At 34.4% G+C, this 26,608-nt stretch overlaps 3 protein-coding genes across 3 annotated transcripts; all 3 read left to right on the forward strand.

Annotated features, from left to right (window-relative positions):
- Positions 1–957: 957 nt before the first annotated feature.
- LOC129071570 (olfactory receptor 10AG1-like) lies at positions 958–1,914 on the forward strand. Its single transcript, XM_054574872.1, has one exon. The coding sequence runs from the start codon at positions 958–960 to the stop codon at positions 1,912–1,914; it is 957 nt and encodes a 318-aa protein (XP_054430847.1).
- A 7,896-nt stretch (positions 1,915–9,810) lies between these two features.
- LOC129071578 (olfactory receptor 10AG1) lies at positions 9,811–10,779 on the forward strand. The gene has a single exon (XM_054574885.1). It carries the CDS (start codon positions 9,829–9,831, stop codon positions 10,777–10,779), a length of 951 nt encoding a protein of 316 aa, XP_054430860.1. The 5' UTR covers positions 9,811–9,828.
- Positions 10,780–25,397: 14,618 nt separating this feature from the next.
- Positions 25,398–26,338, forward strand: LOC129071581 (olfactory receptor 10AG1-like). The gene is given in 2 exon segments (XM_054574899.1): positions 25,398–25,908; positions 25,911–26,338. Coding segments are annotated over 2 exon segments (939 nt in total).
- The last annotated feature ends 270 nt before the right edge of the window (positions 26,339–26,608 follow it).

Consider the following 26,608-nt stretch of genomic DNA (forward strand, 5'->3'; position numbering starts at 1 on the left):
AAACATGCATTATGCATAACATATATTCATAACATATATTAATTATATATTCAAGTATATACACATATTTAAAGATAGAAAAAGGTGTACAAAAACAGATTTTATATTTTTTCTGGTTTCAGGTGTGAACCTTATTATCAAGTTCTCTTATACATTTCATTTTCACTTTTCCTTGTGCATTTAACCCATAAAGGCTTACGCTTACTTAATTCTAAATTATGCCTAAATTTCAGAATGTAAGTAAAACTGTTAAGATCATTGGAGGCCATGGCAGCCCTAGGGACATATTGAAGCAAAATCTTATATCTTTATTTCACATTCTAAAATTCAAGTGAACATGTGACTTGCCATGACATATTACTAATATAAATTTCTATGGTATATTAAATAGGATCATTTTTTGATGGAACAAGGCCATAGTTATTATTTTTCTAATGAGTGTCTCCATCTCTTTCCCAGACAGAGAGTGGCCCAGGCTGGCCAGCGCTGGCTCTACAGTGGAGTCTCACTGATGACCTTGCCCTTCGGTTATTCCTGAGAAAGTTCACAGGGGAAATGTAAAACCAAACGTGAAAAAATCATCTAAACAGATTGTAATCAAAAAGGTGCTAGGCAGAAAAAGTACAGATACAAAGCAAGTAGAGAGCAGATTGGTTAAGAAGGAGTACAATTTCTCATTAGAGAGTGTTACAGGTGCTGAGACTAAGCTACCTGACATGTTTTGCTCTTATTTGATTGTTGTCTGTTTTGCTATGCTATTGATTTATCCATATGATTAACATGAACAGGGAAAATTCAGTTTAAGATTGTTTTCTGTTTTTATATAGTAGAATTTTAGGATATTGGATTTGAAGTGTACTACCAAAACTAAAAAAAACAGCAAACAAAAAACTGGATTATCTATCCTGTGCCAGTGAATTGACGTGACTTCTAAACCCCAAACCATTTTGTTCATACATGGAACCCACAGGACAAAATCCCCCACAGGGAAACCACACTACATTGACAGGTTTTATCCTGCTTGGCTTTTCTGATGTTCCTGACCTCCAAGGATTTCTTTTTGGCATATTTTTGATAATCTATGTGATTATTCTGATGGGAAATAGCCTCATTATTATAATAATCAAGGTTGATCCTTCCCTACGGAACCCCATGTATTTTTTCCTTGGGAACTTTTCTTCCTTGGAAATATGTTACGTGTCAGTCATTGTCCCCAGAATGTTAACTGATCTTTGTACACAAAATAGAAATATTTCTTTGCTCGCCTGTGCTACTCAAATGTATTTCTTTCTGGTCTTGGGAGCCACTGAGTGCTTTATTCTGACTGTAATGGCTTATGACAGGTATGTTGCCATTTGCAACCCATTACTCTACCCTCTCATCATGAACAACAGGATGTGCATGCAGTTGGCAGCTGGCTGTTGGATGACTGGGATTCCAGCCTACATACCGTTCACCTACCAGATTTTCTCTCTACCCTTCTGTGGATCTCACCAGCTGAATCACTTCTTCTGTGACGTACCTCCAGTACTTCAGCTTGCCTGTGGGGACACTTTGATGATAGAGATATTGATTTATGTGGTTGCTGTCCTAGTTGTCACTATTCCTTTTATGTTGATTCTTGGATCTTATGTGAAAATAATCTCCACCATCTTGAAGCTGCCATCAGTAACAGGGCGAGCCAAGGTGATCTCCACCTGCTCTTCCCATCTCATGGTGGTGGCTTTGTTCTTTGGATCAGGCATCATTTCATATTTGAGACCAAAGTCCAGTCATTCAACAGGGATGGACAAATGTATTTCTCTCTTTTATACCATCGTGACACCAATGTTTAACCCCATGATATACTGTCTGAGAAACAAAGATGTTATAGTGGCATTGAGAAAATTCTTGTCAAAGTGGATTGTTCTATGACTTGACAGCATAACTTCCTAAAATTTGTTGCTTATTTGTCATAGTCTTCAGTCATTCATTTTTATTCTTCTCCAATATTATTAAAAATCTTAATTATTCTGGGTGAGTTATATCATATTGTATCTCACATGAAATAAACTCTGCTGTTAGTTTTAAATAGGGAATTAATTCCAACCTCAATCCAAGGTATTAAAATATGGATGGACCTGGAGAGTATTATGCTAAGTGAAATAAGCCAGCCAAAGAAAGACAAATACCATATGATCTCACCTATGAGTGGAACCTAATCAACAAAGCAAACAAACAAGCAAAATAGAACCAGACATTGAAACAAACTGATAGTAAATAGAGGGCAGCGGGGAGGGGGATAGTAGGAGAAAGAAGAGAAAGTGTGGTCAAGAAATATGTATAAAGGACCCATGGACAAAGCCAAAGGATAGTAGGATTGAGGGTGGTAGATGGGGTGGGTGAATGGGGGGGGAAAGAGTGGCAGGAAAATGGAGGCAAATGTACTCGAATAACAATAAAAATAAAATAACATATGTGAAATAATACATTGGTGTCATTAAAAGTTGCCATTGCTGGTTTTTAAGATTCTATAATATTACCTACATTTTCTTTTGCACAAGATGATTCATTTTTGTATTTCCAGATCCCAACATATTATCTTAAAAATAACAGGTATCTAATTAACTTTGCTCAATTGAAAGAATGACTAATAGCAAAGGTGTAACCATTGATGTTTTATTTGTTCGTGATTAATAACTATTATAATCAGGCAAGCTCAGGAGAAGCAAAGAAGGATTGGAATCCAACAACAGTAAGTTGATGCATTAAAAAAATTTGACATTCTACCTGTTTTTAATGGGGATTCATCAGCTAATTCCCCAAAAATAAATTTACATATGAAAAGAGTGGGCACATGTAATTCCAGAATTCAATTTTTGTCTGGAATACTAATTAATTGCCATTACTTTATTATATTAATGACAAGACGACTGTAATTTTGTTATATAGGTTGTAAGTGCATAGAAAAAAGAATACAAGTTGTGGAGGGAAGAAAAATAAAGGTATTTGAGTAACTGAAACAAAGATTTTGATATAAAAATATATAAAAGGTATGAGGTATGTGAAAATCACTTTTCTATCTTCTAGCTCTCTTTCCTTTCTTCTTTTGTTAAAGGAACTTTATAAGGCCCAATGATAAAGAAATAACTGTGTAAGGAGATAAGGCATGTTTGAATGCTAAAGCAGTAAAATTAGATAACACACATATCAGTCATCTCTGGACTCCCTACCTCTCTTTTGCTCTACATGATCCTGCATTCTGTAAAACTCCTGGTACCAACCTTTTCAAGCTTAGCTGGGCCTCACCAGGTTTTCCATGATGTTTCCTTCAAAATACAGAAACTTTCACTCACCTCCACCTTCTCCATCTCTCCTTATCACATCCACCATCAAAACTTGTTAGAAGGCAATGAGAAAGTGCATATAACTCAATTTCTGTACAATTCCTTCCTGACATTAAAACCTCAACTTAGAGAGAAAATATGAAAGAAAAATAACTTTAAGAAACAATTATCAAGGTATTAATAGTACACAATTATAAGAAACTATATTTTATCCTTTCATCTCTATAAAAGAGACTATCAAACATCATAAGTAAATAGATCTTAGAGATGTTCTTAAATACTGTGTGAAAGAGCCATCAAAAATAATAGGGGATTACTTTTTAATATTTTTAGCTATGATCTCTTCAATAAGATCAGACTACTATGTATGAAATACTAAAGCTCAAAGATTTCTGAAGCAGCAAAAGACAGGGTTATATTGGTGTACACCATGCATTCTAAGTCACATGTTCAGTCAACATATGAACATCAAAATTCTATTTCCTTTTAAAATGTACAACCTTAAGATTTTCTATCAGACATTATATATTGGAAATCCAGTTGGAGGAAGATGAAAGAAATAAGAATAGTCATTAAAGAAGGGCCATGAAACTGGTGACACGGTTATCTGGCCCAGGGGATTGTCCCTGTCATGTCACTGCAATGGAGAAAGATGGACTTGTGAGAGTCAGCTTGACTTCTCGGATAAGAAGCGCAGGTATGGCACAGGTAGGTCCCATATGAAGATGAAAGCTTGATCTGAAAATCACTACATAGTTTTTGAAGACATAAAATGTTAACTTATGGGCAGTTTTACCTTTGTTGACTCCAAAAACAATGGTAAGAAACAGTAATAATTTGCCATATTGGAACTGGGGAAACTTTTTAAAATTTTCTCTGCAGAATATGTCGAGGCAGGTCAGGAAGTTGTGTTTACTTACTGTTAGAATACCTGAAGACAACAGGGAGACAGGTTTCTAAAGTACATAAAGTGATATGAAATTAACTTTGTTTAGTTTGAAAATGTATAAGCTAAAATCTGTAACCATTATAAAGTCAATAGATAAAGTAAAATAGAACTTAAAAAACCTAAATAATCTAAAAGTATAGGAAAGAGGAAATAGAGAATCAACGAACAGAGGAAACAAACCAATAAACAAAGTTGGTTTTTAAAAAAAAAGGATGAAGCTGATTCGAAACACATCCAAGTCCATTGAATGTTAATTAACTAAATCATATAATTAAAAAATAAAAAAGTTTAAAAAACCAGGCTCAAATATGTGCTATCTACATGAAACACACTTTAAAGCTAGAATATATAAATTAAAAATAAATGAAGAGGAAAACTTTACTATGCAAACAGTAAGCATAGGAACACTTAAATAGCTATTGTATCACAGAGATAAACAGATATGTTATATTTACATGAAAAGGTTAATTTATTAGGAAGACCTAAATATCATAAATTTGTATGTCTAAAACCAGAATCTCAAAATACAGGGACTAAGCCTAAAAATAATCAGTCAACAATTCTACAATCATAGCAGTAAATCTTCACATTTATATTTCATTTACCTGTGGAAAACTAAAAAATCTGTAATGGAATAAGCAATCTGAACAATGTTACACACAAATGCATAACATGCACACTTTCAAGAGCAATTGATGGGTTTACCACGATAATCCATATGCTGATTTACAGAGCAGTGTTTGTAAGTTTTAAAGGTTTGAAATATTTTCTTTGAATACAATAGAATTAATGAGGAAATGATGAAAAGAAGATTTTTTTAAACCTCAAATATTTTTAAACTAACACATATATTTCTAAGCAAATAAGAAACTCCAAATTAAGCAAGGGAAAATAAATTAAAATTGCAAAGAAAAAGAAAATGGTTGTTTCGGTAGAGTTATGACTGTTTACCTAGAATATCTTAAGGTATCTACAAAACAACTACTGAAATAATTACATGATTTGAGCAAGGATATGCTGTTAAATGTTAACACCATTTCAACTGTTTATATATTACCAGCAATCAGCTGGAATGTGAAACTATGAAAATCAATTCAATATACTTATTAACTAAAAATATGGAATATTAGGAAAAATGTTTGGGTTAATATGATTGTTCTGTCTCTTGACTGTAACAATGGTTTCACACATGTATATATATGAGGTTTATCAGGAAAAAGTCCAGCTATTGTTAATATAACAAGAACAGTTTGTGCGACATGGGTGTAACCTGGCAACCAAGGAGAATGGACTGTAATGCACAAGCGTGAACAACGACGACTTCACTGTACTAGTCCACGGGAGCAGCAGATGCCTTTGAGTGAGCATGCGTACTGTATGGCTGTTGCATTCAAAATGAGCGAGTAGAACAACAAATCTGCATCAAATTCTTCATTAAGCTTGGACATTTCTCTGTGAAAACTATTTGATGACTCAAAAGGCTGCAGCTATGAACAATTGGTGATTGGCAGCTTCATCACAAGAACACACCCGCTCATGCATCACATGTAGTGCACAATTTTTTGGCAAAACATCAAATCACCCAGGTAATTCAGCCCCACTACAGCCCAGATTTGGCTCCCTGTGACTCTGCCGTGAATTGGATGGACATTCAATTTGCTCCAGCTTGTAAATTATTGTCAAACTTATTTGACACAAATCATGAATGCAGTTCTCATTTATAAATAAAAATGAAAGAAGCCTGACACTAAAACAGTCATAATAAAGGGTACCAAAACTAAAAATACCTTTGAAAAGGAAGAGACTTCATACAATTGATGAGGTTCAGGAAAATAAGACAGGGCAGCTGATGGTGACTGGGAGAACTGTGTGAGGTCCCAAGGTGCCTACTTTGAAGGGGACTAAAGTATCATTGTCCTATGTTCAATATTTCTTGTTTCTTGCATCTTCTTTAGTAAATGTCTCTATTTTTCATATTACATGGCTGGATACATTCTGGAAAGACCTAATATATGTCAAATTGCATATTATTTTAAATCTCACTGGGTGTATTTTAAAGATGTTACTTTCTGTAAATTATGCCTCAATAATGTTGCTAATTTAGAATGGAAATAATGATGACATTTTATTAGACCCAAATATATCTAAAAATCTACTAAAACGCATAGATATATACTACATGTAACGATTCTGTTATATAAGGTCATGTTAAAACTGAAATCTAAAGGCATATATGTTACAACATACTATAACACATTGTTAGTGACAAAAAGAAGGGACTATGGCAGAGTCTGGTTTGATGATCTCCAAATATATTTCTGTTTCTTTAACCTACTGTGAACGCTATTCCCTAACACTCTCACATCTATGTTAGATCATGAACTTAGTTCCTACAATACCATATGGGTAAACGTGACATGTTGAAGCTCTTAAGAGTAGATTTGTTTCCTTATTTTCCATCTGTCTTTCATTTTCAGCTCTCTGAATGCTAAGAATCTAATATGGAACTGCAAAGATGAATGAACTAAAGAGTGGGATTCTTATACGAAAGAAACCAGTTTCTTAATCACTAGCCACAGAGTTGTACTGTAAGATGTCTTTATTTGGTTAAGCCACTTATATAGCTGAGGAACTGCTTGTTTTTAGATATTTTTTTCAGATGATGGTGATATTTAATTGAATAAGGACTTTTCTAATTCTTCATCTTAATAATAGACTAGAGATTAGATCAGTCTACTCTAATGGGGGATGGACATTCAATTTGCTCCAGCTTGCAAATTATTGTCAAACTTATTTGACACAAATCATGAATGCAGTTCTCATTTATAAATAAAAATGAAGGAAGCCTGACACTAAAACAGTCATAATAAAGGGTACAAAGGGCCAATGTGTGAGAGACATACGGTACTAAACAGGAGCAGACTTAGTGTACAAAAAAGGAATGAAGTTCTAGAAACACACTGTCAAACAGTCAAAGAACTTCAGAATAGAAACAAGTGTAATTACAAGTAGAAGTGGATATTGGGATTCTTAAATAAGATAAAAGTTTCATCTCCATACATGACCGGAAGTAGCTGAAATCAGAAAAGAATTTTGACATAAAAGTTTCTTTTTTCTGTCTTAAATAGTCCTGCTTAAAATGCTTATTTTTGAGTGGCTTGTAATTTTTTATTGCACTTCACTTTTCATGCTTCCCATATATTGCATTTTTAATTTTTATTTATTTTTTGTTTTTCAATTAAATATATTGGGATGACATTGGTTAATAATATCATATAGATTTCATGTGTATATTTCTATGATATATCATCTGTATATTGCATTGTGTACCCAACACCCAAAGTCAAATCTCTTTCCATGACCATATATTTGACCCTGTTTAACCTTCGCTACTTCACCACCTCCTTCCCTTGGGTTACCACCATGCTGTTGTCTGTGTTTATGAATGGCTAATATTTTGAATCAGCTAAATATCTTCCCTGATGCCTGAGTAGATATTATAACATGAATAAACCCATCCAGAATTTTGTCAGCACATATGACCTGCTCTAATTTCCAGAAAAATTAATCTAGGGACAGAGCACTTCTGAAATGGGATCTCACCACCCCACATATTGAAGAGAAAAAGTGTGCCATGTCCCAGACAAAATATGTGATACATTTTTCTAAAAATGTGGATGCTCTACGTCTGGATAATTTATGGAAATAAAAGGGAGGAAGGTGAATCCATGTCAATTTTTAAGGGTCTGAAATACAATACATAGAAATCTTTTTTATCTTTAACTTGAAAGTAATACTACACAATTAAGTGGCATTTCTTCACTCAGGGATTACCCCATAGTGGGGAGATTTGCCAAGAAAGGGTTGCAGAGAAGGACAGGTCATCTACAAAGAAAGCATTTTCAAGTTATAAACTCGGATGATTGACAAATTGAAACAGTGATCTGGAAATTAAATTAGACACATGAGAGAAGAAATCCCCCAGGGTGAGCATGACTACTTCCTATTTCAGAGCAGCCAACTCTGAGGCTAGCAAGAGTATTGTAGGAATACAATGACTTCCTGACACAAGAGAACTTAAAAAGTTTATGGGTTAAACGACACCGACACTCACATAGACAGCTTCATGCAAATCCATGAAAGGTAAGCTGTAGTTGTGTTGTTAACCTATTTTATTTAAAGATCTTTCTAAATGTGAGGATCAACAGACAAAGGATAAAACAGAGAAATATGAAATTCTGATATTTATCTGAAAATGAATAAGTAATTAAGACAAATCACATAGTTCTTAACTTTCTTAAATATCAAGTAAAAATTAGCAATGGATGAGATAGAAATAATAATGATATTTATAATGAAATTATTCACTTAAGGTAATTTTGAAAACTAGTAGTGACAAAAATAGAGAAATATGAGAGAATATTTGTCTTCTCAGTTTTATTTCAAAGTATTAAGGTAAAAAGCAGCTCATGGAGCTAAAAAGTAAAGATGGGTATAGTAGATTTGATAAGATCAGAAAGCGTAATATTTGCTTTGGAAATTTACAGAACAAATATTAATAAAGTATAATAGAAATATCAAGCAGTGTTGACTGTCTGATACTGGATAACTTTAATATGAAGGGAAGCAAGATTGAGGTTGTGAATATTTATGTGTGTATGTATATGTGTATGAATGTGTGTTTAGTTTCATTCATAGGTTCCACCATTTACATGCACAGTGGAAATACTAAGTGGGTTTACTCAAAGTTAAACATTATTAGGCAAAATTGGGAAAATAGAGGAAAAGAATTGTATTTGGTTACAAGAGAATTATATGACAATGGATCATAGAATTCTACATATATAAAGAAGTAATTATAAAAAATATTGTGAGTGAATGAGCCATATTTCTTAAGTTAACGTTTTATTGATATTTATTTTACACTACATACACTGTATAGGAGGTGTTAGTAGGGAACATAATTTAACAGGATGATAGAATTATATTTATCATAAGTGATAGGAGTGATACATAAAGTAGAACATTAATATTTCATGTATTTATTCCTTAACTTAAAAAATTATTTAAAATAATTGATTGTCACTGAAATATAAATGGGAGGACTTCATTTGGAATAAGAATTAAACAAAACTTTAAGAGAAAAGTTTTGAATTGAAAAAAGATGGAATAATTCAATCAATACAGAAAAAGAAAATGATGAACCCAGGCAACAAAATTAAAAAAGCCTGTATCATAATTCCATTCTTAATAGGGTTCCAATAGATATTATTCTTGCACAATAAGCTCTAAATAACAATGCACATTTTCTCAGATATGATTATATCCAAGTATAAAAAATATATTAGGATTTTATTTCTTGGATTGATTTTAAATGCACAGCAGCTCATTTCTGAAGTTTCAATTATATTCCCTAGAAATAGAGCAAGGTGATGATAAAAATAAAGTTAGAACTTATAGAAATACTTCCATCCATTTAATCCAGTTTACAGGAAAAAAATGTGGTTCAAGAACATTAATGAATTAACCATCTTGAATTTACCATATTTGCAGATGGAGAACAAATTAAAAACAGAAAACTCAAATGCCACTACAATGATGGAATTTGTTCTCTTGGGGTTTTCTGATATTCCCAAAATCCAGTGGATTCTCTTTGGGATATTTTTAGTCATCTATCTGACTATCCTCATATGCAATAGCATCATAATACTGATAACAAAAACTGACCCCGCTCTCCAGATCCCCATGTATTTTTTTCTAGGCAATTTTTCCTTTCTAGAAATCTGTTATGTAACAGTCACTATCCCAAGAATGCTCATGGACCTTATGACCCAGAGAGGAAAGATTTCTTTGCTTGCTTGCGCTACACAAATGTGTTTCGTCCTTATGTTCGGAGGCTCGGAGTGCCTCCTCCTGACAGTGATGGCCTATGACCGCTACGTGGCCATTTGCAACCCTCTGCATTACACTCTAGTCATGAACCACAAGGTCTGTGTCCAGCTGGTGACCGCCTCCTGGGTCAGTGGAGTTCCTGTCGTAATTGGGCAAACATGGCAGATTTTTTCTCTGCCCTTTTGTGGGTCTAACACAATTAATCATTTCTTCTGTGACCTCCCCCCAGTACTCAAGCTAGCTTGCGGGGACACATTTGTGAATGAGATAGCGGTCTATGTAGTTGCAGTAGTATTTATCACGGTTCCATTTCTGTTGATTGTTGTCTCCTATGGCAAAATTATTTCCAACATTCTGAAGTTGTCATCAGCCAGAGGCAAGGCTAAGGCCTTCTCCACCTGCTCCTCTCACCTGATAGTTGTCATCTTATTCTATGGCACGGCTACCATCACTTATTTACAACCCAAACCAAATCAGTCTGAAGGAATCGGAAAACTGATCTCCCTTTTCTACACCATTTTGATCCCAACATTGAATCCCGTTATATACACTCTGAGGAACAAAGATATCATGATGGCACTGAAAAAACTACTAACTAAGTTATTACAATGACGCAAATACTTGAAATTACGAAAGACCTTGCTTATATGTTTGCCATGTAGATACAACAGGAAAAAATCAAGTGTTGTTCTTATGTTTTTAAATGATGCCAGATTATCTCAATTGTAACCACCTAATTTGAAGATTCATCTTTCTTCTCACTATGAACTAGTGAGTTAAGGATACTGCCTGAGCAATACAATGTTAACTGAATGTGTTCTATAATCAGGAATCAGAGTTAGGTTCTGTGATATGTTTTCTTTGATCTTCCCATTCCTTCAGATGTATTTACTGACCTGCTCTGCACTATGACTGGAGTTGGCCAATGAGAAAAACCAGCAGCAGCTGAGATGGTGGAAGCCGGAGAATCTTAATGTTTTCTCTGCATGTTGCCTTGTTTCTGTCTCTTATTGTTGTCCATGGCATTTTGTGACTACAGATCCTGAGGGTGTCCCCTCCTCTATTATCTCAGCACTCTGTTCTCTGATAACATCATCCCCTCCCCTTGTAGCTTCAAGTTTTGCTTTAGTAATATCTATTTAGTATTAGAAGTATCTGAAATCTTTACTCTAAACTATCAATGTATATTGGGTTGAATATAGGTCCCTTTAAATATATGTCCATCTAGAACCTGCAAATGTGGCCTTTGCAGATTTGTTAAGAAAATGAGATCATCGTGGCTTAAGGTGGGCGCTATATCCATGACCAGTGTCCTTATCACACAGAAAGGCACAGAAAGTTTAGAAAACAGATAGAGAGACACAGAGAAAAACGTCGTGTGAAGATAGAAGCAGAGGTTGGAATGACGCAGCTAAGAATCATGCAACCATGAAGGTCAAGAGCCACCAAAAGCAGGAAGAAGCAAGAATGAGCCTCCCTCAGAGCCTTCAGGAGTAGTGAGAGCCTGCCAATGCTGTGATTTTGGACTCCAATTCCAGAGAACTGTGAGAGACCTAATTTTTGCTGTTTTAAGCCACTCGATTTTCTGACAGTTTGTTACAGTAGATCAAAGAAATATGCCATATAAATAGTCTTTTCATTAAAATGCTTTTATTTAAATCATCTGGAATGATTTCTGTATCCTTTTTGGGCAGTAATTTGGTGTGGGGAGTTTCTTTTGAAAGTAAAATCAAATTGCTTATTCTTTTATTTTAAAAATTGCATCAATGTAAACTCAAGCGGTAGAAATAATATTTGCCCAAGAATGAGTATAACATGTGTTAGTTCAAGAATGTTTATTAAACGTTTTTTTATAGTGCATAAATGACCTGGGGGGAAAAAAAAGAAAGGTACTTTCAGCTGGAACAGATTAAGACACTGGAAAACATGTGTACCCAACAACACTACAGAGCATCTCAAGACGGTAGTTCAGATCTGCTTTTCTGAGGACATTCCAAGCCTTCCTGACATGTAAGAATAAAAAGGTAAATGTACACATATCATAACTCTATTTTATAAAACAAAGGAGGATAGCACTCCATAATTTCATGTAGCATTTGGCCTGTGCATGTCAGTAGTGAGTATGTATTCTTATTAGCAATATCTGGGAAGATGTGGATTAGTAAAGAATATTGCCTTCCTTACGGTGGTAGAATTTGAAATGGTTTCTGATTTAGTTATATTTTTGTTTAGAGTTTGGACTTGTTACAAAGAAATTGTAATATGTAAAACAAAAAACATTTTTCTTTTTTAATTGAAGTATAATTGACATATAACATTATGTTGGTTTCAGGTGTACAAGATAATGAGTCACTGTATGTACATATTGTAAAATGATCACTACAATAAGTCTGCTTACCATCCATCAACATACAAAAAATTATTTTCTTATCATGAGGACTTTTAAGGGCTACTCTCCCAGCAACTTTCACATATGCAATACAATACTGTTAACAATAGTCATGGTAACATCTCTACGGTTTACTTATTTTATAACTGGAAGCTTGTGCCTTTTGCCCACTTTCATCCATTTTTCCCACTCACAGCCCTGCCGCTGGCAACCACCAACCAATCTGTTCTCTGTATCAGAAAAAAAGATTGGCTTCCTCTCACTGACAGGATTTCAAATAATTTATGACATTTAAATTATTTTTATTTATAGTTTGGATTTATTACTGAGAGTGTAATATGTAAATTAAAAGAAATAACTTTTTTATTCAATAAATATGAAAGTACATAGCAAAGAAAATTCTTCCATTTCCTTTTTTCTAACTCCTATTAAATGTCTTAAGAATATTTAACATCTAGCAGAGAAATCTCAATATCAACCAAATTATTTTTGATTTTTGAAAGAAACAATAAATTTTTGTGAACTCAAATAAATCAATATATAACATTAAGAGTCATTTTTAATTAAATGTATTAGGTGACATTGGTTAATAAAATTATATCGATTTCAAGGGTACAATTCTATGATGCATCATGTATGTATTGCATTGCGTGTTCTCCACCCAAAGGCAAATCACCCTCTGCCACCATGGATTTGACCCACTTTTCCCTTTACTACTGCCTGCCCCTCTTCCTCCTGGTAACCACCATACTGTTGTCTGTCTATGAGTTTTTGTTTGTGGGTTTTTCTTGTTTATCTGTTGCTTTTAGTTTTATATCCCACATATGAGTGAAATCATATGGTTCTTAACTTTTTCTATTTTACTTATTTCACTTAGCACAACAGTCTCAAGGTCCACCCATGTTATCTCAGATGGCACTATTTCATCTTTTCTTTTAACTGAGTAGTATTCCATTGTATATATGTACCATATCTTCTTTAAAAATAACTAAAAGGCCTTTGTAATAATAGATACTGAGATGGACAAATTTAAGATTATAAAAATGAACATAGTTAAAAATAAGTGACTGCTAGTGAACACTTAATTATGATAAATGAAACAATCTTCAAGTCAAAAAAGACTGAAAAATGTCAACAGGTATTGAATCAATGAAGGGGTTCTATATTTGACAAATCAGAAAGATAATTAACAGTATAAATATTATACAAAGAATTACATATATGAACTTTTGGTCTTGGACAAACCAAAATGAACAAAGATTACATTATTGGTAGATTCATAAATTGGGACTATGTATTTTTTTCAGTACCAAAAATAAATGTGTAAAATGCTTTATACATTGCTGACAAAAATAATTTAAACAAACTCAAAAATGACAAAGTAAAAAAAATTTAAATATGTAAGACACTAAAAATGTTGAAAATTAAAACACTAAATGTAGTAAAGACATATGTAAAATAAGGCCTATGTAAAATAACTAAATCTATTCAAACTTAATGACAATAAAATAGATGTGTTAAAATTTTTGAAGTTTTGCCATATCAACCCAATTATGAAAATATTTTCCCTGGATATGCTAAATAATTAATCAAACAAATATTTCTTATACATGAAATATTATCAGACCTGCTCAGGCAGCAGGCAGAGGCAACTGGAGGTCACGTGAGCTCCTGGGCCACTCTGCATCTGCATTTCCTCTAATACAGGAAAGGTCACAGATCTGAAAGACACTCAGCAGCAGGAACTTCCTACGATTTTTTTTTGTTTTTGCCCCCTATATGCAATATTGCAGGCTTATTTGGAATCAGATGAAGTGTGTAAGGAATCAAAGCTTCTGGAGAGTTCAGAAAGCAAGCGACTTTGGGGTAGGGCTGTGATTTCCTCTCCTGTAATCAAGCCAGGAGAGTCAAACTCCTCTTAGGACAGTTGCAAGCCTTCAGGAAGTAAACTGATCAGAGTCTCCATTGTGGTATTATTACACCTTACACAGCATATCATAATGCCCTTCGGTCTTATCTTAGCCAAGAGATATGAGTTTCAGTTATGAGGGGAAAAATCAATTATTATTAAAACAAAGGTTCCTTACATATATATGCAAAAACATATGCACTTAAACTGTTCTACAGAACAGGAAAACAGTAGCTATAAATAAATCTAGAGGAGAATGTATAAATTATTTTATGTCAATCTGATTTTTGTATTGATATTTTTATTTATTTTAGAACACAGTAGAACTCTGAGAAACAAAATTCAACAGATACAATGTTAAAGAAGACATATTTAAGCTCAAATTTTGCACTCACATCAAAGCTGAAAATTTGGATTTCTCACTTTTATTATGATGCAGGAAATTGAAAGTGAACTGGTGATAAAGTGCTTTGGAGATCATAGAACCCTATATAAACACAGCACATTTGTGTTAATAATTAATCAGGTAAATAACTGAAACTTATTTGGACTAAATACCTTCTACTAAGAACAATACTGGTTTATATTTATAGATGCTTCTTTGACTCACTGTATAAAAAGATTCATGCTCCATTGAGAGAGATTAAATCCCTAATTTTTTACCTAACCATATTTTTAGAAGTGACTTTCATATTAAGAATGGTAGAATTAAGATAATATACATAGGATTTCTCAAATTTTGTCATTTTTTTCTTCGTACTTTGAAAGCTCTTGAAACATCATGCCTGGTGATAATGTTGTTTAAAACACATACAATTTTTTTCTTCTGCCTAACCTTTATTTTCCAAACCACCTGATTCTTTTGGGGGGATGGAGTCCTGTTAACCTTAAAAATAAAAAGCTAAAGTGAGAGGTAACAGCATTTATTTTAGATCAAAGAATAGCTTTTTGAGTAGCACTGATGAAAGCAGATATCCAAATAGTGTTTGGGTTTTGTGATGGAGGCAAGGAGTGTTTATGTGAAAGAGAAGGAAAATAATTACATGAATAGAACAAAGGAATTTCTTTGGATACTTACAAGCCAAGGAAGAAATTGCTATAGGTGCAAACAAACTAAGTTCTTCTCTAGCAATACATAGTGGTGCTAATTCTAAAAATGTCTTTAATTTTCAGTATTGTAGTCATGATGTCTGCTTCCCTGTTAGCTCTGAAAACAGTTGGAATACAATGTTGCTTTGGCCCAGTTTAAAGGTTATTTTGCCCAAATATTCCAAAGATTTGACTGAGAACAAAGACATGCAAGGCCATGCGTCTGGGATAGTGGCTCTGACTCCATTTTGAAGTGGCTTTGTCTATATTAGTTCTTTATTCCTTGGAAAAAAACCTAAAAACTTTAAACCAGTACTTTAGTACTTGATTTTGGGGGCAACTAACAATTATATTTTATAATAATTACACTGATCAAGTTGGATTTCTGTATGTATCATCTCAGATACATTATTAAAATGAAAATTGTTTTAATGAGAACAGCTAATCACAGGCAGTAAGACTCATCAGGCTGTATGGAGAGGCAACGTTCCTGAAATAATATTAGCTATGCAATTTACTTTGTAAGTTCATTACTAGTTAACCGATTTATAGGCCAGAATACATTTATTGACTTTCTGCTTTCTGCTGCATGATGGGATTGGGTAAATGAAAGCTCTTGAAACATCATGCCTGGTGATAATGTTATTTATTTGATTTTGATAGAGAAGTTAAACAAGAATAAAATTTGGGGGGGAAATTCATGCAGAATCAGGAAGAGCTATAGCAGTATTATAGTTAAGGAATATCCATGCTCTGTTTGCAAAAGGTTACATGGAGGAGTCATGTTACCAGAAGTACAATTCAGAATTTCTTGGTGAGCACTCCACTGGGAATTGTGACTGAAACAAATGTTCCTGCTGAAGGACTCTGGTCATAGTACGTTGAGTACAAAGGCTAACTGTGCCGTGTCCACTAACAAAAAAATAAAAATGTTATTTCTAGAGCCCTTCGATTCCATTAAAATGCAAACTTACTATATATTTTATTGTGTTGCTGTGTTTAGATGTTCACCACTGTATTAAGTTTTTCTCTTGAATATTATGATATAAAATGCTGCCATTTGAATGGCAATAAAAATTTATATATTAATTCCTCAATCTCCTCAGGCAATAAAAAAGTTAAAAGGATAAATTATTAACTTTACTATTTTTACAGAGGGAACACCAAAAAATACCAACCAGAAACAAATTTCACTTCAATGATGGGATTTGACCTGTGGGGACTTTATTGTATTCCCAGTCTCTGAACGGTTCTTTCTGTAATATTTGTCCCATTTATGTAATTGTGCTGATGGGAAAAGGCATCATTATCCTCATAACCAGGGCTGACCAGGCTTTCCAAACACCAATATGTGTTTTTTCCTCAGTAATTTTTTTCTTCCTGGAAATCTGTTATGTATCTCTCACGCTTTCTTAGAATACTCATAAACCTTTGGACTCACAAAAGAAATCTGTTTTCCTTTGCCCATGTTTCAAAAGTATGCTTTCTCTTAATGCTTGGGAACACAGAATTCTTTTTCCTGACGGTGACAGTCTGTGACTGCAGTGTGGCCATTTGTCACATTCTGCAATACCCTCTAGTTATGAACCACCAGCTCTGTATCTGGCTGATGATGACTGGCTCTCGGATGAGTGGAGTTCCAGTCAAGATGGGGCAGACAGGCCATATTTTCTTTCTGCCATTTTGTAAATCTAACCAAGTTAATTACTTATTCTGTAACATCCTCCCAACACTCAAGCTGGCCCCTGAGGACACTGTCCTGCATGAGGTGCTGGTCTTTACAGTTCCTGTGCTGTTTATTATGATCCCCTTTTTGTTGATACTTGGCTCCTACAGTAAATTCCTCTCCACCATCCTGAACTCACCGTTAGGAACAGGATGAACCAGCACTTTCTCTACTTGCTTGTCTCACAACACAGTTGTGGCTTCATTCTGAGGACCTGGAATCATAACATATTTATGACCCAAATCCAAACATTCTTCCAGGACAAATTTCTCTCTTTTCTATACCACTGTCACCTTGATGTTTAATCCCATGATATGTGTTCTGAGGAATAAGGGTGGCAGGATGGCCTTGAGAACATGGTTCCTTAATGTTCAGTGAGTCAGCCACAGATTTGAATGCATTTTCTCTTTTCTTCCTTAATTCTGCTTTTATCTAATCAGAAGTTATCTTGCACTTTCCTTTTCTGCTCTACAGTGAATTGATTGTCCTTACTCAATCTTGATGTTGCCATTTTCAACTGGGCTTTCTGATATTAGGGTCATATCCCAAGTAGTAATATTTTTAATAAGAAACTAATAATTTAGAAAATCTTATGTTTAGTGGACTAGTCTCTGTCAGAAAAAAATTCACTGCTTATTTGAAACTGTTTACAGAAAAATATATAGTATCTTCTATCTAGTAATTCATGTCCCAATATTTTCCTTAAAATATCATAGCATATATTGTAGTTCCTCACTCTATTTATTGTTATTATTTACTTAAAAAGAAATCAGCTGTATATGGAAAGCCTTTTGAGAATAATTGCTGAATGACTTTAGAACATGAACATACTTGGATATGTAAAAGTTTGCAGTGTAGAAAAGATATTTTAATAAATTACATTAATTTAAATGAGTGTAAATGTGTAAAAAATGACCCTTACTTCATATAATTTAGGAAAAAATATCCAGATAATCTTTAAACCTAAATATTAAATGCAGCACGACTCTTGCCAGAGGTAATATATATTATCCTTATAGCCTCAACTGTGAGAAAAAATAGTTTTAGTAAGATTAGTAGTCATAGTGGAAAGCATTGATATGTTGAGTGGGATTGATGAAGAAGTGTTCTTCAGCCAAAGAAGCCATTCAGAGTAAAATTTTCAATGCAAAATGTTTAATACAACACATACAAATAAGTGCTCTAAATTCAAAACAGAAAACTTGAGAGAAAAATTGACAGGAAATGAAGAGGCATTTCAAAAAAGAGGGTAATCCAAATGACCAAGAAAATGAAAATAGCTCAATTGTAACTAGTAAAAGGCAATTAAAACCAAACGAGATCTATGACACACTCCTCAGAAACACACAATGTTTTAAATAAATAAATCAGCACTAACTATACCACAGGTGTAAATGGTGTGGATCAATGGGAGCTCTCATGGATACAGCAATGTACATCAAGACAACACTTTACCAAACAACCTGCTTTTATCTAGAGAATTTTTTAATTTTATTTTACTTTTTCTTTTAATTAAATGTATTGAGGTGACATTGATTAATAAGATTATATAGATTTCAAGTGTACAATTCTATGATACATCATCCGCTTATTGCATTGTGTGCTCACTATCCAATTCCTACCACCCAATTCAAATCTTCTTCCTTTACCATTTATTTGACCTCCTATACCCTTTACTACTAACCTACCCACCCCTCATCCCTCTAGTAACCATCACATTGTTGTCTGTGTCTATGAGTGTTTGTTTGTCTTGTTTGTTCATTTGTGGTTTTCACTTTCATATCCCACATATAAGCAATATCATATGGTTCTTGACTTTTTTCTGTCTGACTTATTTCACTTAGCATGATATTTTCAAAACTTGCCCGTGTTATCACAAATGGCATTATGTTATCTTTTCTTATAACTGAGTAGTATTCCACCGAGATTTTCATTCCTAGGCACCAGCAGCAATGCATACATATGCATGCCAGGAACATATTTGAGAATTTTCACCTTTGAATCATTTATACTGTCAAATCCTTCTCAAATTAGAATGGAAAATGATTGTGAAAGGTTCATGCGGTGGGGGTGGGGGGAAGCAGATAGTGATAAAAGTTAATAAAACAAAATTACATACAACATGAATCAAGCATATTGACAGAAACAAGTTATCATCTTACTGTGCATATCCTTTGAGTTAAAGTTAACTCAGTCAGAGTATTTAGAATGCCCAATATATATTTTTTCTGTTTTTTCTTCTATTTTCTAAATTTTCTTTAATGAACAGATGTTTAAAATGAACAAATATCTAATACCTTTTATTATTGTATGCTCTTTCCACTGATATTTAGCTGGAAAGGGGAGCAAAAGGGAACCAGACATCGAGATTAATAAAATGGGGAACATAAGCCAGTTTGTTTCACCAGGAAGTTACAGCATCACACTCCAGGAGACCACAACATTGTGTGCTCCACCAAGAAGGTTAACACTCCTTAATTACCTCCTCTGGTACCCGATTCCAGGTGGGAGGAGGGGAAGGCAGGCAGTGTGCAATGAGAGTCAAAACGGTGCAGGGACAGGTGCTTGACCGAAGAGGCCTATCAGTCTAGCCTGGGGTAAGAAGGCATTGGCTGGGAAGTAAATCCATCCAAAGCTCCCTGAAGCCTGGGAAGCTGATTGGTTATTTTGAAAGGGTACCTAGTCTGCCCCAAGTCCAGGTTAATATAATCCCAGGAGGACAAATAAGCTCTCTGTCTTGCTCATGACCCACACTTGCATAGCGCATGCACCTGTCCTCTCCACAGTCACATGTCCTTATTTGCCACATGGCCCATGGCCTCCAGGAAGGAGCCTGGATAAGGAATCACAGCAATGGACTACAGCTGGAAGCACACGTTAACTAGCCAGATGCTGGACTGGACTGGACTTTCATACAGAACATAGACTCTGGGCAGGGGCCTTCATCCTGGCCCTACTGAGGACAAGGTTGAATTTTTGTCATGATGAGACAGTCGAAGATGGGAGACTGAGAAGTCAGGAGGGGAGCCCCCTTAATTGTACATCATCAAGAAACCATACCACAGAGCCCCATCCTCCCATGCTGGTCCCAGGAAATTCTTTTCTTTTAGACATCGCAAGAACATGTTTCCCACCAATAATGCCACACCTCTATTTTTTTCTGAAACGAGTTCAGAAAAATTAATTGCCTTTTACCTCAAAAAATTAGTCAACAACAAAAATATATTCAAGAGTGGTGATACTACCGACTTGTTGGGAAATGAATCAAACCTATGCAAGGACCCACTGCAAACCAGGCCACATATATTTTCCAACAAATAAAGAAATAACTTCCATTTCTGGTTAATGGAAGTTAACCAGTATTTCTGGTTGGGTCATGCCAAGGCTTCTTGTTGCAAGTGCCAGAAAAATTTGCATAAGTTATAAAACTCATCTTTTAGAGACACCATAGAGCTCTGGGAGAAAAAAGAATATGTGACAATATCAAAATTAAGGATCATAAAGTCAGAAAATGATAGCCCACAAGATTATTTATACTCAGTTGGATTACAATCTGTTGATGCAATATACTATTACTGAATAACTTCATATGTCTGCAAGTTCTACTGATTGATTAAAAAAATAAACACAGTTATGATGTAGGTCAATCGTGCCGCTTCCTCTTTATACATATAAAATACATAGGAAATGTCTCAGTTTTTTTAACTAATTCATTGTTCAGATCAAAGTTTAATTTTTTATAAATAAAGCTGAGTATCTATATGTTTAAAAGATTACTTTCTTATCTTTTCTGTAAAATGTTCTTCGTTTGTTTAGTTTCTTTTTTTATTTATATTTTGGAGTGTTCCTCAGTATTTAAGAATAAGAGCACTTTATTTGAGATGTTATTTGTAATTATTTTTCCATTATATCAATTCTATTTGACTTTACTCTCGAGATTTGTTTCTTTTTATAATGCACAATTATTTATTTTTTCAAAGAGTTTTTTTCAATCTTTACATCTTGCTTTTCCAAATTTTGAGTTAGAGTTCAATTTTCCTTAGGCTACTTTTATGATCTCACTCCCTAAAATACTTAAACTTGTGTATTCCTGGGAGTTTTCCTTGCTGCAGTATAAGCAATTAAGAAAAGTTTATTATTTTTTTTTCCTCTGAGGCTGCTAAGTTGCCCCTATAGCATTTATTTTGTGGTCCCTAATTTGCCAATTTGGTAAGCTCTCTTCATCAAATGATATGTTCTCATTTGTATTTGAGCCTTTTTCTGGATTTTATACTCTGTGACATCAGAAATCTCTCTGTCCATACATGATCCTACGCTGGGCTAATTCTAGAGCTTGGAACTCCCTTTCAGCTAAGCCGCCTCCTGGGTGTGCACCTGCAGTGGTCAGGCCTGGCTGCCTCTCACTCTGGTGCTGTGCTGGTCACATGTGGGTCCCCTGAGGCATCTCACTGCCTGCTCCTCCCTGGTCTTTCCTGATGGCAAATGAATCCTGATACTCGGTAATAAATTCCTCTAGTCACCCTCTAGTATCACATGACTATAGGAGCTTCCTCTCTTGTAAATGCTTTCTCTCATGAGCATAAACCTTTAGAAATCACCATTTACGAAATAATAGGAAGCAACATCCTGCTTTTATCATGAGAAATTGATTCCAACCCAATATTTTTAAACAATGTAAGTGTTGAATACAATCTGTCTTTTCCAGAATTAAAGACTGTTTCCTTGACACCTTTCCTATTATCTCAACTGGATTTTTGCCAGATTCTCATTTTATTAGAAGAAAAGTTTGACAGTATTCATACCTTAAAGATGTAAGATGAATTTGGAAAAAGACAATGATATGCTTCAAAAAAATAAGGTAAACTTTCTCCCTATTAATATTTATCTTGAGTTAAAATTTTAATTTTGAACTATGCTTAATATACTCAACGGCTAAATCTCAGGTTTGCTCAGATGGTCATGAAGAAACAGATATATTGGTTCTGTATATAAAAACAATATCTGTCTTCAGAACATTTATTACCATTATATGGTTCAGCCTTTAGTAATCAAGGAACGTATTAGGAAGAATGTTTTAAGAAAAACAAGTTCGCCCTGGTGATGTGATTCAGTGAATTGAGCACCAGCCTGCTAACCAAAAGGTCACTGACTCAATTCCTGGTCAGGACACATACCTGGGTTGCGGACCAGGTGCCCCAGTTGGGAATGTGCAACCAATTGACATATCTCTTGCACCTTGACACTTCTCACCCTCTCTCCCTCCCTTTCCATCTCTATAAAATAAATAAATAAAATATTTTTATTTTTGTTTAAGTACAGCTATCTCCATTTTCCCTCCCCCACTCCCCCCATCCTACCCTCCCCCTCCCTCAATCCTACCCCGCTCTGTCTTTGTCCATGGGTCCTTTATACATGTTCCTTGACAACCTTTCCCTTTTATCCCTGTTATCCCCCTCCCCCACCCCTCTGGTTACCATCAATTTGTTCATGTCAATGTTTCTGGTTATATATATAAATACCATATGATCTCACCTATGAGTGGAACTTAATCAACAAAACAAACAAGCAAAATAAAATCTATCTTTTTAAATCCTTAAAAAAAAAAGCCAGTTCAAGATTTCCACCTAATAGGAACAGAGGCCCCATATAAGCATTTATATTAAATAAAGTAAAAATAGAGTGTGTGTCAATATTGGAAGGTCTCAATTAGTATTACTCAGCACCCTATTTGTGTCTAAGAAATAAGGTACACTGAACACTCTATTCCATGGAGAGGCTGAGGAAAGAGAATTCTGGGTAAAGTGAGAGTTTTCAGGGGAAAAATATACACATGGCAAAGCAGAGAGTGTCAAAAATATTATTTTAATTAAAAATTTAAATGTGTCAGGTGGAAGAGATCCCTGGGGCAGAGATGACTACTTTTATTTAAAGTGCATCTCATGTTTAGAAAGAACAGACTGTGTTAAGGTGAATGAAACAAGTGATTTCACCCACATTAATTTAAATATTTAAACTCTCTATAGTAAGAAAAATCGGCAACATCCCAAATAAAAAAGGTAAATATGAACTACTTTATACTTATATTAAGCTTTAGTACGTTTTTAAATTTAAAATTAATATTTAACTTATAATAGGATATTTGTCATTGTAATAAAGCAAACTTTCATATTCTAATTCTAGTAAGTAAAATTTATAATGAAATGATAAATAGTGGTGTTAAGTCACTTCAAAATACTGAAAACTATAATATTGAAGAATATTTTCTAGGTATAGATAACATTACAGAAAGCTTCATTTTGAGCCAACACATAACAAATAAGTTTAATATTCATGTATTCAGCTTGATATTGTAATAGGAGATTTAAAGTAAAACAATCCATGAAATAAATGTACAACCATTAGGGAATCCAAAGAACATTTATTTTAATGGAAAAAAGATATAATTAATCACGTTCAATAGAAACTCTTAAGTTCTACATTGTGTTTTATTAATGTCAATAATTAATTTGACATTTTATATCCAATATATAAATATAACTGAAGCTTAGGTAGCTTCTAATATGTAACAAATTAAAATATTGTACATATTCCCTTAATTATTTGGATTTATTCAAGGAATAAAGGCTGGAGTTTAAAATAAAACTATTTTATTTTATCTCTGTTGAATAACAAGAACTTAAACATTTACAAGAAAGAAGTGTAATCAGATAACCTTGTTAAAGCACAAAAAATAAATCTGTTCTTTCCACCTTGTTCCCCTCTAGAGAAAAACATGCATAGGAGAAACACACTTTCCAGATGGTACAATGCAGAATCAACCACCTGTGAAAATAAGTCAGTGCTTCTTAAATTTTGTACCCAAGAGGTGTCACTCTCCTTACTGTAGTCCTGGCCCCAATAAAATGAATGGGAAACAATGGGAAAAAGTAATTACCAACACATAACTCAATAACTTCATTAAGTACGATTTTACTAGGCAAGGTGTTTCAACCCTGAAGACTAAAGATTTAAGAACATAATATCATACTCATAATTATAATTATAAAACCATAACTAATAACAGATATTGACAGGAAATTTTACCAATCATATTGGAAGTAAGCCTTGGAAAATTTAAACAATTGTTTCATTTCACACCAAGTTTAGAGTTAGGAGTCAAACTCAAGTCCAATAATTTTTAAAAATCCTAAGCTCTGACGTGCCATCTTAAAACTTTTGTGCAAATGGTCAAATTACCTGTCATTAGTCAGTGTCAGTATCTTTATGTCTAAAAACACTGAGCTTAGAAGTGGTTGCCTAAAGTGTTGTTTTTAAGGAACAACAAAGACACTGGAGGGGCACCCAACACATGAGGTAAACATCCCAGGTGATGCATTTCACCCCTGCCCACACGCATGCACACAGGTAACACACAGGACTGGCCTCGTTATGTGTGTTACTAGGCCAGTCCTGTGTTTCCAGAGCTTCCCTCTTTACTGCTTCTATCTGTATCTGTGTTCCCAGGCAAATTTTCTAGAATAGAACCCTCTTATATTCCCCACTCAGTATTCTACAAAAAAATAATTTGTTTTATTCCACGATGTGCAATAAAATTCTCATTCTCTCTCTCTCTCCCCCTACCCCTCTCCTTCTCTCTGTAAACTACTAATAATATGAATTGTATAATAAGGATATGTATGTTCAAGGTAATCAAATGATGGAAGAGAAATGAAGAGTTGCACTGGGCAATTAAAAAGTATAATTTTTTAATATAGAACTGGGTTGTAAAGAAGTGTAATTCATTAAAAGACAGATTATATGGCAAATCTGTGGGTCTGTCTTTCAACAACAGCCGTTTTTCCAGTGTCTGTGTTGAGTAGAACATAATTTGGTTTATCCTGAGCTGTATTCAGGAAGGATGAACAATGATCTTAAAAATAATTTAAGGGAATTTTACAGTGATAATGTTTAGTATCTACACTGAAAAGTAGGAAATGTATTAATAATAATATTCTTATATTAGAAACAATTGCAGTGACCATGAAAACCAATCCAAATGTCCAGTTACAATTTAAAGAACAGGCACTTATCCATGAAGGTAAAAATGAAAGCACTGGGTAAATTTCTTCTTTCCACAGATGAAGCACCAAGAAAAACCACCAGAGGAAAATCTAACTAAATTGATAGAATTTGTTCTCTTGGACTTTGCTGATGTTCCCCATCTTCAGTGGTTTCTATCTGGATTATTCTTAACCCTCTACATCATGATAATGATTGGCAATGGCACTGTATTTATAATAACGAAACTAGACCCTGCTCTCCAGACCCCCATGTACTTTTTCATTGGCAATTTTGCCTTTTTGGAAATCTGCTCTGTGTTGGCTATACTTCCCAGAATGCTTACGAACCTTTGGACCCAGAGAAGAACAATATCTTTAGTGGCCTGTGTTGCACAAATGTGTTTCTTCCTTGTCCTGGGAGTCACTGAGTGTTTCCTTCTGGCCGTGATGGCCTATGACCAGTATATGGCCGTTTGTCACCCTCTGCACTATCCCCTAGTTATGAACTACAAGCTCTGCATCCAGCTGGTGGCTGGCTCCTGGATCAATGGCATTCCAGTCCAAATAGGGCAGACATTCCAGATTTTCTCTCTTCCTTTTGTAGTTCTAACGTCATCAACCACTTCTTCTATGACATCCCCCGAATACTCACGTTGGCCTGTGGGAACACCGTTGTAAATGAAATGCTAGTCTACGTAGTTACTGTGCTGTTCATCGCCATTCCTTTTCTGTTGATACTTGTCTCCCATGGCAAAATCATCTCTACCATTTTTAAATTGCCAGCAGCCACAAGTCAGACCAAAGCCTTCTCCACCTGCTCCTCTCATCTTATAGTTGTGGCGCTGTTGTTTGGATCAGCCATTATCACATATTTAAGACCCAAGACCCAAGACTCAGCAGGAACCGACAAAGTGCTTTCTTTTTCCTACACTATCATGACTCCCTTATTTAACCCCATTATATACAGTTTTAGAAACAAGGGTGTCATAATGGCACTGAAGAAACTGCTCTGTAAATAACCTACTTCATGTATTAAAAAATGAGTCTATTTACAGGAATTGGTATCTTACAGATTTTTAATAAAATTTCAACAGCTATTTTTCTTCAGTTAAATTTACCTATTTCCAAAGTAAAAGTTAGTTAAAACGTTGAGAGACTTTTCTGTTTTCAGCTGTACAGCTATGTATCTGTCCACAAAGAGCAAATCACTCTTTGGTGCATTGTATAATTTTATTGTGAAATGTCCCTTTGCAGTAAGAACTTTTCACAAGGACCAATGTAATAGACTC

Source organism: Pteronotus mesoamericanus, unplaced genomic scaffold (assembly GCF_021234165.1).
Source record: "Pteronotus mesoamericanus isolate MK-2021 breed Mesoamerican mustached bat unplaced genomic scaffold, CSHL_Meso_final contig_1064, whole genome shotgun sequence".
In the NCBI taxonomy this organism is placed as follows: domain Eukaryota; kingdom Metazoa; phylum Chordata; class Mammalia; order Chiroptera; family Mormoopidae; genus Pteronotus; species Pteronotus mesoamericanus.